Source organism: Euleptes europaea, chromosome 11 (genome assembly GCF_029931775.1).
Source record: "Euleptes europaea isolate rEulEur1 chromosome 11, rEulEur1.hap1, whole genome shotgun sequence".
NCBI classification, from domain to species: Eukaryota; Metazoa; Chordata; class Lepidosauria; order Squamata; family Sphaerodactylidae; genus Euleptes; species Euleptes europaea.
Window position 1 is genome coordinate 20,281,207 of NC_079322.1, and position 15,835 is coordinate 20,297,041.

The 15,835-nt window shown below is 45.3% G+C and overlaps 1 protein-coding gene across 1 annotated transcript in view; it reads right to left on the bottom strand.

Moving 5' to 3' along the window:
- RALA (RAS like proto-oncogene A) overlaps nt 1–14,451 on the bottom strand; it is a 44,871-nt gene extending 30,420 nt beyond the window's left edge. The window contains exons 1-2 of the mRNA XM_056857549.1: nt 14,434–14,451; nt 578–730 (exon numbers count right to left, since the gene is read on the bottom strand). Of these exons, the coding sequence (XP_056713527.1) occupies nt 578–691 (114 nt within the window). The 5' untranslated portion in view covers nt 692–730; nt 14,434–14,451. The remainder of the gene's footprint in view (nt 1–577; nt 731–14,433) is intronic.
- Nucleotides 14,452–15,835: the final 1,384 nt, after the last annotated feature.

Here is a 15,835-nt window from a genome sequence, read left to right on the forward strand (position 1 = left end):
TCAAAGTCAGTAATGTACAGAAGTACTGGTATAATACTGTATGTACTTAACAGCAAATTAAAATTCTGTAAATAAAGAATAATATAAAACTGTTAACTAAAAATAAATACTGATCACCTCGAGTTTCCTATAGTTTTTAAATCAGATTTCAGCAGCAACCAGGACTTTTTCTGGTTCATTTTTAGTTCACAGTTTCTACTAGAATACTACCACTCATAGTAAGAAATACTAAGTTCAGTACTGGAGATATCCATTTCTAACTTGCACCCAACACACAAAATGCTATCCAACTAAAAAGAGAAGCAAGTACTCAAGTATTATAATGGGTAGCATCAAAATTTCCCATGAGAAACAGTAGTTAGAGAACACACATCCAATCTGTGTACACTTCATTTTTTTATGTGCACTGAGTAATTTTCTTGTTATCCAAATCTCTTAGCCTGAACCAAAACCACCTCATTCATTACTAAAGCTGAACAAACTATAATGTAATTGCTTGACTCCCTGGTTTACACACAACTTGAGAATATGGTCCACTTACTAACTAAAAATACACTTATGGAAGTTAGGTTCTTACCTCATCATACATGAACTGCAGCGTTAATGCAGATTTTCCTACACCCCCACTTCCTACCATGATGACTTTGTGCAGAGCCAAAGAATTTTGACTTTTCGGCTTATTTGCTGCCATTTTTGGACTGCGGATATTTCACACAAGCAGAGGAAGAACCTGGATAAAAAAGAGGTTTTATTTGCATTAATGAGGATTCAGTTCAGTAATCCAAACACAAGAAGCTAACAGCCATGAAGTTTTATATGACACGCCCCTTGCATTTTCTTCAATGACAACAAACCTAGACACAACCTGACAGTTTAGTGTGCTGTGGATGCAACTTTTTTTTCCTGAATAAGTGCTTTCAGCTCCTTGGATCTGAGGAACAATTCTTAAGGAAACATTTACAGCAACAATTGGTGAACACCTTTCCCATACTTAGCTCCAGAATTACTGAACTGTGCCTTACAAATAAAACTGAAGGACGCGTTACTCCAGCTGTGTAAAACTCTAATTACAAATCCATGCATAGAAAGCTGTTAGTGTATATGATGTATTTAAACTAGACATCTAGTAATTTTGGAATGCTCAAGCAAAGAATAACTCATCCTGAAGCTTGTTAGTATATGGCCTACATGTTGCGATGATGTGGCTCAGTGATAAAGCATCTGCTTGGCATGCAGAAGGTCTCAGGTTCAACCCCTGGCATCTCCAATTAAAGGGACTAGGCAAGTAGGTAATGTGAAAGACCTCTGCCTGAGATCCTGGAGAGCTGCTGCCAGTCTGAGTAGACAATACTGACTTTGATGGACCAAGAAGCTGATTCAGTATAAGGCAGCTGATTCAGTATAAGGCAGCTTCATGTGTTGATGCAGTAAGATGGTTGAATCAGTAGAGCAATTTAGGACACTGCACCTGCACTATGCACAGCCTTCCCTGAGTTCAACACTGGTGGAAAAGAGGGCTTGGTAAAAATGGAAGAGTCAGTGGCAAATACCAACACCCCCTCCCCATGGGAACAAGGGCTCCTTGTAGTAGCGGTGCATTCACAAACAAGCACTGATGCAAAAAGACTGATACGCAGCATCAAGGCCCATAACTCAAACAGAACTAATGTTGATACAAATAAGGGTCCTGTATGGAAAGGCAGATGTAATCTTTTAATGAAGTGCATGAGTTGCAAGTACCACTGAACCATTCATAAAGCATAACAACTTAGAGAAATTTCCTTAAGACTACAGCCCAACACGAACTAGCCTGGGAGTAAGCCCTACTGAATTCTGAGGGACCTCATTTCTGAATACACATGAATAAGAGCATGCTGCGGCACACATAAGAAAAGCCAATTAAACTAGGAATAAAACTACTAACAATAATGAGTGAAAGCAAGTAGCTCAAAATTACCTATTAAGAATGAAAAACCTGAGCAAGTTGCTGTGCCAAATATAGAAACCCAAAGTGTTCATTTTTGAAAACTTGTTTCAGATGATAAAGAATGAGCCATGGACCCGCATGCTCTCTTTCATTTGTAATGGCCTGCTTTCTCTGTTTCATACTAACCACAATTGGCACTTGCTAACTACAGTTGGCACTTGCTCACCGATCCAGAAACCATTATTTTAAGTGTGTTTAATTTGAACTGAAATATTCCCTTTAGAAGTAGGGGAGGGGCAGTGGTGTTTTTTTCCTTGGTCAAGTTAAAGCAGTTGACTGCAACCCCGCCCCTGGGCAGCAAACACGTTCAACACAGGAGTTAAGATTCAGTTTTATTTGCTATTGTCTAGCCAAAGCAAAAACAAATAATCATGGGTCCAATCTAGTCAGAATTAGCTACCTTTAATAGTCGCAATGGGAGAGTACTTAAGTTAAATTGTGTTCCGTATTATTTTAGTTTCATCAACTATCTTATTTCACTGACATTGTTGTGTATCTAGAGCAAATTATGGAGGGCAACTGCAACTTCACGCTGTTTTATTCACACAAGAATCACTGTGCAAATGGTAGTGCTGTATACAGAACTATCCTAGTACAACTGGCATCACTAATCCCTTGAATCAAATTGCACTGTATAACTACATCTAAATAGTTCACTATAAAAACGCATTTAATTACTGTTTAAATATTTTGCTTTTTAATGTATAATGACATGTGCCCTTGTACTATTACTCCAGCTTGTCTTCCTGTAGTTTTTTTTGTGCTGCTGCTGTTTGAAAGTAGCACTCCTTTCCCTATGTGAGTGATGTGTGTACATCTCCTCAAAGCTTCTCTCATTCATTGCTAGTACTGACAGTCTTAGCGTTATGCCTTGTGCAACTGCTTACCATGAGGCTGTGCGCTAGGTGAACCAGTCCTTCAGATGCATTCCAGTGATCTTACTATGATATAGGCATACCTAACTCTTAGCCACCTATTTCATAAACCACACACAAAGAGATAATGTGAAGATGGGTATTGCAGTATTTCCCCTAAATGCTATCTAGATTGAATCACTAGGAACAGAGGCATCTAGCATTTCACATCAAGGTCAGCATTCACTGCTTACTGCAAGACCCAGGCTGAGTAGTACAAGAGATTACTAATAGCATTTTCCAGACACTTGGCTGTTTACTTGTGCTTCCTGTTGAATATAGGGAATGCTAAATTCATAGGAAGCCTTAGAATGTGCACATATGGCTGTCAAATTACTGATAACACATCTGTGACAAAACTGAAATATTTCTGTAATCAGTAAAGTATTCAGTAAGTTATTTTCAGAACACAAACGGCTAAATATTGGCAATGTTTAAAAGATCTTATGCCACTACAAATTTCCCCCAATCCCGCGAGAATACAACTGAAATTAAAACCAACCCACTTAATATTAAATGGAGAGGAGCACTGAACTGAAGAGTCCTCTGTCACCATGTTTGTATACTCTGGGTCCAAGTGAAGAATTTTTATCAACCACAGAACGTTGCATCCTGAGAAATTAAGGTTGCATTTTTAACAGCAAGTTTATTGTCCTTATGAGTAAGATGAAGGGCTCAAAATGTGTTGGCAGGGTGAAAGAAACCTCAAAGGAATTTCAGATGGTCAGGGTGGGATCTGTTATTTAACACCCCCCAATAATGAAAAGGCAACTATGCAAAGTAAGCAAAAAGGTAAAATTCTTCATTCTATACAGATGCAGAATAAAGCTTCATTTGTTAGAATTACATTAGGATTTTTGCCATCAAGTCACAGCTGACTTATGGCGACCCAGTAGTTTTTTCAAGGCAGAAGACATTCAGAAGTGGTTTGCCATTGCCTGCCTCCGTGTCAAGCCCCTGGTATTCCTTGGAGGTCTCCCATCCAAATACTAGCCAGGGTCAGGGCTGAGAGTGTGACCAGCCCAAGGTCACCCAGCAAGTTCCCATGGCAGAGTAGGAATTCGAACCTGGATTTCCCAGATCCTAGTCCAACGCCTTAACCACTACACCATACTGGCTCTCACATTACCATAGTTTACATATACACATTTTATCCAAGATTATGTGCAATTCCAGTTAAAAAGTAAACACCGCAAAAAGCATAAGCACAGTTGTTTTTTTAAGGGGCGTTTCTAGCAAACTGCTCCACTGCAACCATGAGAGTTTTATAACTTTGTAAGAGCTACGTTCATGTTTGGAAAATATTTCAGGTACCTTGTAATAATATCATGTTAATATATATGGTTTTTTGTTTTGATTACCACTCGGAACTGACACCTAAAGCTTAGATGCTTGCAGCTCAGAATTTAAACTATTTTCCCAATCCTAGCTACAGTGCAAACAAGCAATCAACAATGTTTGTTATGAGTAATTCTTGTAAAGGCAACTTATGTCAGCAAGCATTCAGCAAGGAAGGGGAAAAAGTAGGTAAACGTGTGAATTGTTGACCCACCTGATGTTCTGTGACCACAAAGGATAAGCTTGTCATTTAGAAGATGAGCTAAACCCTGGTTACCTTATGCAGGTGAATACCTAGAAATTGACACACAGCCAAATTCCATATTAGAGTTCAGATCCTGCTGATTAGATGATCCAGCAAAAATCATAGTCAAGCAAAACATACAGTTATTAGGCTGCAAGTGGATAGCAAGGATGAATACATATGCTCCAGGAATGCTACAGAATGCCAAATATTGTCAAGATCAGGCAGACAGAGAACTATCATCAACTATCTAGTAATTAAAGCCAATGCTGTAATTCTCATCTAGCTGCTTATTCTCCGGTCAGAGGCATCTAAATACTTGTGGCAATACTGTGTAAGAACTGTACACAAATAAAAGTGCACCCTACACAAAAGATCACTGTTATGAGTCATGTAGTATGATCTTGGGGGGGAAACAAAACATTAGCTCAGAGGAGGAAAGAGGAAAACCCATACTCAAACTGCCTGTTGCAGTGCTTGACTGTACTTTTACATGCCCCAGCTGGTCTAATGTACCTCTTGACTTACAATAGTAGAAAAGGGCAAGAGTCCAGTAGCACCTTAAAGACTAACAAAAATATTTTCTGGTAGGATATGAGCTTTCGTGAGCTACAGCTCACTTCTTCAGATTCTTGACTTACAAGTAATTCTCATGGAGAGCTGAGTCTAAAGGTTGCAGAAAGAAGAAATCAGAAGGACCACATATGGGAGGAATAATAAAGGGCAAGGAAAACATCCTGTTTCCAAGGACTTAAAAAAGGAACTATATTTTGTTCCACATCATGGAAGCGAAGTAAGCCAACATTCAGTGTCCACCCCCTTTAACTGAGCATAATTATTCAAGCAAACTGAAAACAAAAGATGACCCTCAAGTCTGCTCCAGTTACAAAAAAAATCAGCCATTCAATTTCTGCTCCCTAGATAGCTGCTCATCAACGAAATGTAGTATTTCACGTAATATAAAAACATTGCACATATCTGCCACATCAAGAATTTTATGTTTGTGAACTTTGTGCTTAATGCTAAAGGAAATCCGACAAGCCAAGCACAGCATGCTAAGAGCCAGAGTGATACAGTGACCATATTCTTCAACATGGGAAGCTTAGGTTCAAATCCCCAGTTCAGGCCACTACACATAGCCAGGAGCCTTGGCAATCCCAATTATCCAGCACAGATACCTCCACAGTACAGATTTGTCCACCTATCTGCCCAGTGCAAGCTTCTCTGCTGATAAAAACTAGAACATTATTCTGAAAAGTGGAACTGCTGTGATATGGCTATCAAGCTACCGTATATACCCATGTATAAGCCGACCCGCGTATAAGCCGAGGTGCCTAATTTCTCCCCCAAAATGGGGGGAAATTAGGCACCCGCGTATAAGCCGAGGGTCGGCTTATAACCCCTCCCCCCCGCAGGCTTACTTGACAGGGCTCTCCAGCGGCGAGGGTCCGGCGGCGGGGCGGCCCGGGGGGGCCTGGGCAGCCTTCCTGCGGCTGCAGGAGTCTGCCCCAGGCCGCTCCCGGCGGGAGGAAGTGGCGGCGAGGCCCAGGGGGACCCGGAGCAGCCTTCCTGCGGCTGCAGGAGGCTGCCCAAGGCCCCTCCCGGCCGGGAAAAATGGTGGAGGGGGGGGCGGGAAGGGCCGGGGCAGCCATCCTGCGGCTGCAGGAGGCTGCCCAAGGCCCCTCCCGGCCAGGAAAAATGGCGGCGGGGGGCGGGAAGGGCCAGGGCAGCCATCCTGCGGCTGCAGGAGGCTGCCCAAGGCCCCTCCCGCCCGGGAAAAATGGCGGCGGGGGCGGGGGGGCCTTGGGCAGCCATCCTGCGGCTGCAGGAGGCTGCCCAAGGCCCCTCCCGCCCAAAAAAAATGGCGGCGGGGGGGGCCTTGGGCAGCCATCCTGCGGCTGCAGGAGGCTGCCCAAGGCCCCTCCCACCCGGGAAAAATGGCGGCGGGGGCAGGGGGGCCTTGGGCAGCCATCCTGTGGCTGCAGGAGGCTGCCCAAGGCCCCTCCCGCCTGGGAAAAATGGCGGCGGGGGCGGGGGGGGCCTTGGGCAGCCATCCTGTGGCTGCAGGAGGCTGCCCAAGGCCCCTCCCGCCCGGGAAAAATGGCGGCAGGGGCGGGGGGGGCCGGGGCAGCCATCCTGCGGCTGCAGGAGGCTTCCCGTGGCCCCTCCTGCCCGGGAAAAATGGTGGCGGGGGCCGGGAAGGGCCGGGGCAGCCATCCTGCGGCTGCAGGAGGCTGCCCAAGGCCGCTCCCGGCGGCAGGAAGCGGCACGGGCCCGGCGGCGGCGGTAAGTTTCCCCCCTCCCTCCTCCCTCCCTCCCCCCGTATTGACCCGCATATAAGCCGAGGCCAGCTTTTTCAGCCCATTTTTGGGGCTGAAAAACTCAGCTTATACGCGAGTATATACGGTACTCCTGTTTAGCAACAAAACTGAAACACACATCTGCAATTGGTTTAGGACAATGTTCAACAAATGAGTACTGCTCCAGAAATAAGGTTCCAGGGACACAGAGCTGCTAGTATTCATCAGCATATACGTAGCTCTTTCAAGTACTGAAAGCATCCCACATACATTATCTTATCTTGCTACAATCTTTATAAATAACTCTAAGGGAAGTCAGTGTCATTTCCATATTGCACATGAGAAGCTGAGAGAGGAGCTACCTAGAGGCCACCTACTGAGTTTATGGTAGAGGTGAGAAGGGAACCAGGAATCCTGAGTCATAGCTCAGTCTAGTATACTATCCAATAGATATGAATAGAAGTAAATCAGAGGGACAATGGATCACACATTTATTTGCCAGCAGTTTACCAACTTACCAACCACTGAAGGGGCAAGCTCCAGCCTTTTCAGTAGTACTTTGAGAAGTGAAGCAAACTCTATTTTTGTAGCCTTACATATTAGCTCTTAGGAATACCATATAACTCTGCTCTTTTCTCCCCTAAACACTTCAACCACATTACCGGTTTGATAAACAGAAATAAAATTACGGGAGACATTTACTGATCAGAGTAAGTCTGTCGCTCATATCCTGCAGCTGAAGATCCAACGAGAATCATTACAACTGTGTTGATATGGGCATGCCCTAGGCAGAGGTGCTCATTATGACAGTTTTAAAATCCATAGTTTAAGAACCACATCACAATTGACTCTGAGGCTTGGGCACACCAATATTTCTTAAAGTAATATGTAAAACATGAAATAGCATCATGCATCCCAAACATTCAAGGTATTCTCACCATGGATCTCCAACTCACTGCATATTAGGAGATGTGTATCATTCTTTCACATACTGACCACAGTGAACACTGGCACGCCTGGACTGCCATGTGAAGTCTCAAATGTAACCCATGTCCATGTTCTTAGAATCTACTTCTTTCTAATTGCCATTATCAGAGTGTAGAAAATATTCTTGCAACTGAAAGAAGCTTGATGACAAAATAAAATATTCTACAAGGAAGATTATGATTAGAAACCTGTCCTTAGGATCACCCTTAGGGACTAGAATTCTAGAAGTAAGGGTTAGGAAGAAGGGGAGAGACAGACACAGAAGCCTCAGTAAAAATAAAGCACAAACGTTTGGGACAACCTGAATATTTAATGCATATACCAGAGATTTATGTACTATCTTTTATAGTTCTTGCTTGCATACGGTCAAGCTTAGGACATGTGCACGTACACACATGTGTTAAACGTTCAAAAGCTTAGAACAATTTTGCTTTGTTGTTGCTAGCAGGTATAGACTTTGACAAGTTTTGTCCAAGTATGCATTCAAAGCCCAGCACAAGTCAATTCACTGTAAATGAAATTAAAATAAATTATTTATAAAGATAAGCATTAGAACTATTTAATGTACATTTTAAAAAACATCAGCAGAAAACTGATGCTTTTTTAACAGCTCTACCTTTTACAGCTCCATTCTTAACAGGGAAATAATACTGATGGAGACCATCAAAAATTCATTACAACAATCTAGTTTGTTAGTTAACAGCTAACAAAATTCAAACTGGCCTTCATTTCCTCTTGTTCAAAAGATTGTGTATGTCACAGGATATATTTGAGATAGGGTATTATAACCATTAAGGTTCGGTCACAGGGTTCCAGGACACACTGTGTCAGAATGGATTTTTTACATCTGCCTAACTAAATTTAAATACATGCAAAACAGAATCATTTTCCTATGAAGACTATTTCTATCTTGAGAGTTTCTACATTTGGGGAGCATTCCTAAGGGGGGGACGAATTGGATTAGGAGCCGATGTGACCCCATGTTGGCGTTAAGTGCCCATTTATCCCATGATAATGGGCTCTTACGCCAGCATGGGGGGGTTTCCGCCAGCGCCTGGGTGCTGCAAAGCTGTACTGGCCTCCCCTGCCAGCGCAGCCTCCCACTGGTGTCCATCTGGTGCAAGTCACAGTGGCAGCAGCCCAGGAGGTGTTCCCACAGCATTACCTGGGTTGGAATTGCCTTTAGGCAGCTTCCTCACCCCTTTCGCCCCAGGAACGCCCCCTCCCATTGCAGCGTGGCTACGCTACCTTTTTTCGTGGCATAGCCCTGCTAAAGGCTATGGGGCTTTTTTGCTCTTCTGTTTTTTTTTTTAATTTGCCCTTCTGTTTTTTTAAGTTTACAAATGGGTTTTACTTCTCCTCTTTGACAGCGGCTTGGCTGTGCCACTCCCAGCTGCTGCGCAACCTCTCCCCTCAGGAATGGGCTGCCCATGATGTTCTACAGGGACACACATTCTAAATAACAGTGAACTGATAGATGGGTATAAAATGAAAGTCTCATTTCAAATCCATGTAAAGCAAAAATGCAGATTTGGGCCTCACTCTATTTCTGACCTCCTTCCATAGAGCAAACACAGATGTAATGCAGCTATGAGAATAACTAAATGACCCAAGATAGGGTAGGCTGCATCTCTAAATTTGCCCCAACAAGATAGTACCAACCTATCCACCCTTCTTGTTGGTACACAGTCCCAAAAAGAAGGTATTGAAACTTCACACACCTGGATTACAAGCATCAGGACTACTGCAAAATATTGTTCTGGTTCGCCAAGGAGGAAAAACACAAACATCCACAAACAATTAGCTCCTTTTGATGCTTCCCCATCATGACAAACAATGTCTGCCTATTTGTAAAATAAGGACATAAGGTGTGGAAGCAATGGTTTTAAGGAGAAGTTTGCATCTCCTCAAAGGAGCTTTTCTTGCATTCTATGAGACATAATATTGAGACACTCAGGATACAAGGAAACATTGGATACACTGACGAATCATGGATCAACCTAGAAAAGAGCCCCCCCACACACACAAACACAATTCATATTAATAATAATCAACTGACTGCCCTCTGTGTTATGATGACAAAAACTATGCATAGACAAGCATTCAAGCATACAGTGTTCAAGTCAGGCTAGTTAAAATTTAGCCTCTTTCTGTTCAGCAAGTCTGACTGCAAAGGAGTTCTCAAGACGATGGACAATCTCCTTTGCAGTATGGAAAAAGCAATTAAGGAGTGTTCAACAGTAATTAGATTTGATTCCAGTAACACATTAGAGACCAACAAGATTTATGTCCACGCCATGGCCAACCTCACTACCAAACTCAGCTTGTTTGTCCTCACCTGCAACTACTACAGATTTGGTGAAGGTTTATTCCTTCAGATCAATGGCACCACAATATGTCAATATTTTTATGGCTAACTTGGAGAGCACTTCCTCACCTCCCATTCATTAACACCCCTCTTGTACCTAAGATTTATTGATATTTTCATCATTTGGACACAAGGGAAAGAAGCACTGCAAAAATTTCTCCAGACCTTCAGCAACTTCCACCTCACCGTTAACTTGACCATGAACCAATCCATGCATAAAATATACTTTCTAGACACCACTGTATGAATACTTAATGGAAGCATAAAAGCCTTAAACCAGAAACCTACTGATTGCCAAACTTGTCTCCGATCACCATCCTAAACAAACCGAACAATTAATTGTCTACTGCCAAGCTCTATGCTATAGCTGCATCTCTTCTGATACGGCTCTCCGATGTCACCTGTAGGATCTGCAATAGACATTCTTGGAATTACAATACCTGCTTGATGTAGTAAGGAAACAGATAAACTAACCCAGAATGATACTGCTGCAAGATAGGCCCAAACTACACAACAACAGCTCTCAGCTCAAACCTGTTCAATGCATCATTATCAACCTTCAACCTATACTGGAAAATGACACTTCCTTCTGGAAAACACTGGAAAATGATGCATTGGGGGGGCAAACTTTTCTTGCCCACAGACAGACTCCTAACTTTAAACAACTTTTCACCCACAGCAATACCCTTCAAACAGGGACACAGACTCTGGGACCAGGGCCTGCAACCAACCAAGATGTCAACTCTGACCCCATATCAACTCTGATAACACAACATGTGTGTAAAGTGCCGTCAAGTCACAGCCGACTTGGCAACCCAGTAGGGTTTTCAAGGCAAGAGACTTAACAGAGATAGTTTGCCATTGCCTCCCTCTGCATAACAACCCTGGTATTCCTTAGTGGTTTCCCATCCAAGTACTACCCAGGGCTGATCCTGTTTAGCTTCTGAGATCCGATGAGATCAGGCTAGCCTAGGCCATTCAGGTCAGGGTGATAATTGGACCCAATAACACCAGCCATACTATCTCAAGTTCATTCACTTGTTCATTTTCCAATGTTTACATATGCCATCAAATGTCAGCAACGTCCTTCCATTCTCTACATCAAACAGGTCAGTCCCTAAGCAACAGAATAAATGAGACATAAATCCAACATTTAAAAACCATGACACTCAGAAACCAGTGGGAGAACATTTTAATCGTTCAGGCCATTCCACTACTGACCTAAGAGAAGCAGTCCTCAAACAAAGAAACTTCAAGGGGAAATTACAACGCGAGATTAGGGAACTTGAGTCAATTCACAAGTTCAGAAGAATGGACTCCCCAGGGCTGAATAGGGACAAAGGATTCTTATCTCACTACAGATGCTAATTTTCATCCCCCATTCATTTTCCTCTGCTCTGATCAAGCTGATTACTATATGCAGTGTACCTTTGCATTCTTTACAACACCCCTCCCACCATCTGACTGGAATATAGACTCCAGGATCTCCATTCCTACTGGAGTCTGACAAAGGGAGCTTCGACTCTCAAAAGCTTATACCATGAAATTATTGTTGGTCTCTAAGGTGCTGCTGGACTCAAATCTAACTATTCTACTGCAGACCAACACAGCTACCCTCTGAAACCAACTATTAAGCTTTCTCAGCTATATACCTATATGGAGCCTTAAGATAAATGTTAAAAGCTTCTCCAAAATGGAATAAATTCCAACAACATACCAGTCAAGATGTATCACAACATACACATACGTTTCAGGTAGCATGACATACAAACCATGTAAAATAAGCTCTTTGTCTTTTACGTCTATGGAGTAATATTTAAGGTTCCCACATGACATGTCTTTACAGTTGCCAAGTATAATACGAACAACCCTTGAGAGCCACATAAACCTTGCACATTTTTATATTTAGATCCCAGTCATCCTGTCAACTTCGGATTAAGTGAAGTAGTATTAACCGAGTTCAAAGGTACAACTGGGATTCGGAGTAGACACAGAGGCAGAATGGACCACCGCTATCTTCCTGTCCTGAATGCAAGGACCTCAATGTTTTTTTCAATTTACCAAGCTTCAAATGCACAACATTTTATCAGGCGAGTATGAATATATTTTAGACACTTTAAAAAGGAGATCAGACAGACTCATGGACTATTATCAATCATGACTATAAAATGGAACTGGAGGGTGAGAGATTCAAAACAGATAAAAAGTATTTCTTCAAACAACACATAGTTAAATTGTGGAACTCCCTGTCCCAAGATGTGGTGATGACTGCCAACTTGGAAGGCTTTCAGAGGGGAGTGGACATGTTCATGGAGAGGGCTATTCATGGCTACTAGTAAAAATAAATACTAGTCATGATGCATACCTATTCTCTCCAGTATCAGAGGAGCATGCCTGTTATATTAGGTGCTGTGGAACACAGGTAGGACGCTGCTGCAGTCGTCTTGTTTGTGGGCATCCTGGAGGCACCTGGTTGGCCACTGTATGAACAGACTGCTGGACCTTCATCTGATCCAGCATGGCCATTCTTATGTTCTTAACCCCTGTATTGAGAGGCACACTACCTCCTAAGCCTAGTTACTCCGCCACAACAACTGCAGCGCTTTTGCTTTCATCGTCCTGTTGCTGTGGATTGTTACTGTTGGAAACAAGGAAGGAGGTTGGGTCTAGTTGGCCCTTTGGGCTGATCCAGCAGCACTCTCTCTCACATAGGTGGGCCACCTGTCACGGCACATACTGACTGTCACGGACCTGTGGAAACCAAGCCCAGGTATCTTGACCCAAGTGTGCCACTAAAAACTAGTCACTGTTGGAAACCGAAAAGAGGCCACAAAGGCTGCTGCCTTCACGTCTCGCTTGCGGGCTTCCCAGAAGCCTCTATCCGGCTGCCCACTGTGGGGAACTGCAAGCAGGTGGCATCAAGGTGGACCCAGCATGAGCCTCTCTCCCGTGAGAGTGTCGCATACCGTTATGCACAGTGGCCGCCCTTGACACCTGACGACCAGATACCTGTCCTCGAGAGTGCCCTCTTCCCCACCGACGAAGCTCAGCGGAGCAGAGGGATGACCAGGGAAGGGCCTGAAGCCGGACACTCCCCAAGGGGAAAAGGCAGAGCAAGCGAGGACCCCCGCACCTTCCCCGCCCGCGTCCACACAACCCTACAGAGAAGATAATTCGCAGTGGGTAGCCGTGTTAGTCTGTCTGCAGTAGTAGAAAAGGACAAGAGTCCAGTAGCACCTTAAAGACTAACAAAAATATTTTCTGGCAGGGTATGAGCTTTCTTGAACAACAGCTCACTTGAGTTGTGGTTCAAGAAAGCTCATACCCTGCCAGAAAATATTTTTGTTAGTCTTTAAGGTGCTACTGGACTCTTGCCCTTTCTGGTAGGGTATGAGCTAGAGTTCTTCGAAGGGAGCTGTGGCTCACGAAAGCTACCAGAAAAAATTTCGGTGAGTCTTGAAGGTGCTACTGGACTCTGGCTCTTTTCTACTCCACAGACTCACGAAAGCTCCTACCCTGCCAGAAAATATTTTTGTTAGTCTTCAAGGTGCTACTGGACTCTTGCTGTTTGAGCTGTGGCTCACGAAAGCTCCTACCCTGCCAGAAAATATTTTTGTTAGTCTTTAAGGTGCTACTGGACTCTTGCCCTTTCTGGTAGGGTATGAGCTAGAGTTCTTCGAAGGGAGCTGTGGCTCACGAAAGCTACCAGAAAAAATTTCGGTGAGTCTTGAAGGTGCTACTGGACTCTGGCTCTTTTCTACTCCACAGGCTCATGAAACCTCCTACCCTGCCAGAAAATATTTTTGTTAATCTAGAAGGTGCTCCTGGACTCTTGCTCTTTTCTACTCCACAGGCTCACGAAAGCTCCTATCCTACCAGAAAATATTCTGGTTAGTCTTTAAGGTGCTCCTGGACTCTGGCCCTTTTCCACCCCTGCAGAGAAGAATGCGAGTTTTGCAGCCCCCCCCCAAACCGGGGGCGCTCCCCCAGGGCGAGGCAAGAGGGAGCGGGCCCAAGGCCTTCCCAGAGCGAAGGAGCCGGGACAAGAGGGCGGGAAAAGGGGGACAAGCGGGGGGCGGGGAGAGGCGAGCCGCCTCGTCAACGAGGAGAGGGCAGGAGGAAGAAGAGGAGACCCGCAGTTGGGCTGCCTTCACACACACACACTCACACACACTCACGGTTTGTTTTTCTTCCTCCCTCCCCTCCCCCCCCCCGGACGCTGACAGACTCCGCCGGTCACACCCCGAGCGGCCCCCAAGGCGAAGCGGCGAGGTCTTGCAAGGAGCGCCGCTCACCTGCCGAGGACAGGCCGGGCCCAGCCTGAGGGAAGGCGGCGGAGGCCAAGCAGCAGCCGGTCCTGAGGGAAGCTCAAGCTCTCTCTCTCCCGCGCCGGCAGGGACCGCGGGCGGCTGGGCCGAAAGGCGCGGCGAACGAGGGAGGGAGGGTCTCCTCTCTCGTCAGGCGGCGGCGGCGCCTCCTCCCTGCCGCCCTCCCTCTGGGAAGAGAAGAAAGGAGGGGGCGGGTGGGCGGGGCCGAAAAACCGCCTCGCTCCTTCCGGCGGCGCCCGCCCCCCTCCCTCTCTCCGGGGAGGCGGGGCTTGGAAGGGGCGGGGACGGAGGGCGGGGACAGAGAGCCGGAGCGGCCGCGCGCCATAGAGGCGAAGGCCAGAGCGGCCGCCGCTTTCGCTTCGAAAGCCGCCGTTGGCCGTGGAGCGGCGCCCGCCCGCGACGTCGCTCCGTGCGCGTCGTCTCGAGGGCGACGGTCTCCGCCGTTGGGCCGTTTTCCGGGATCCGCGACCGGTCTTGTCATTTCTCCACCTAAATGGACGTTACAGCAGCAGCATCCCCCCCCCCGTTCCTCATCCCATAACGTCATGAGAGCATAGGGTTGCCAAACGCCAGGTCCTAGCTGGAGATCTCCCGCTATTACAACTGACCTCCAGCCGATAGAGATCGGTTCACCGGGAGAAAAGGGCCTCTTGGGCCATTGGACTCTATGACATGGAAGTCCCGCCCCCTCCCCAAACCCCGCCCTCCTCAGGCTCCACCCCAAAAACCTCCAGGTTATTTCCCAACCAGGAGCTGCCAACCCTAGTAACCCCCCCGGGTTAGTTAGCAACATTAGGTGTGATTAAGCCTGAATTTAGAATCATGTCATCAAGCTGTAACAGTATTGTGTGTGTGCAAAGCGCCTGTCTGATGAAGCTAAAGAACATCATATACTGAAAGATGTGTGTGTGTAAAGTGCCGTCAAGTCGCAGCCGACTTATGGCAACTCCTTTTGGGGTTTTCATGGCAAGAGAGACTAACAGGTGGTTTGCCAGTGCCTTCCTCTGCATAGCAACCCTGGTGTTCCTTGGTGGTCTCCCATCCAAATACTAACCAGGGCTGACCCTGCTTAGCTTCTGAGATCTGACGAGATCAGGCTAGCCTGGGCCATCCAGGTCAGGGCTGTAACAGTATTACCCACTTTTAATTTAGTTCTTTGCATCAATTCCCACAAAACACATAAATTACTTCTTGAAAATGTGTATCTGAATATCTTTCACAGTGGGTAGCCGTGTTAGTTTGTCTGCAGTAGTAGAAAAGAGCAAGAGTCCAGTAGCACCTTAAAGACTAACAAAAATAAAAATATTTTCTCGCAGAAAATATTTTTGTTAGCCTTTAAGGTGCTACTGGACTCTTGCTCTTTTCTATC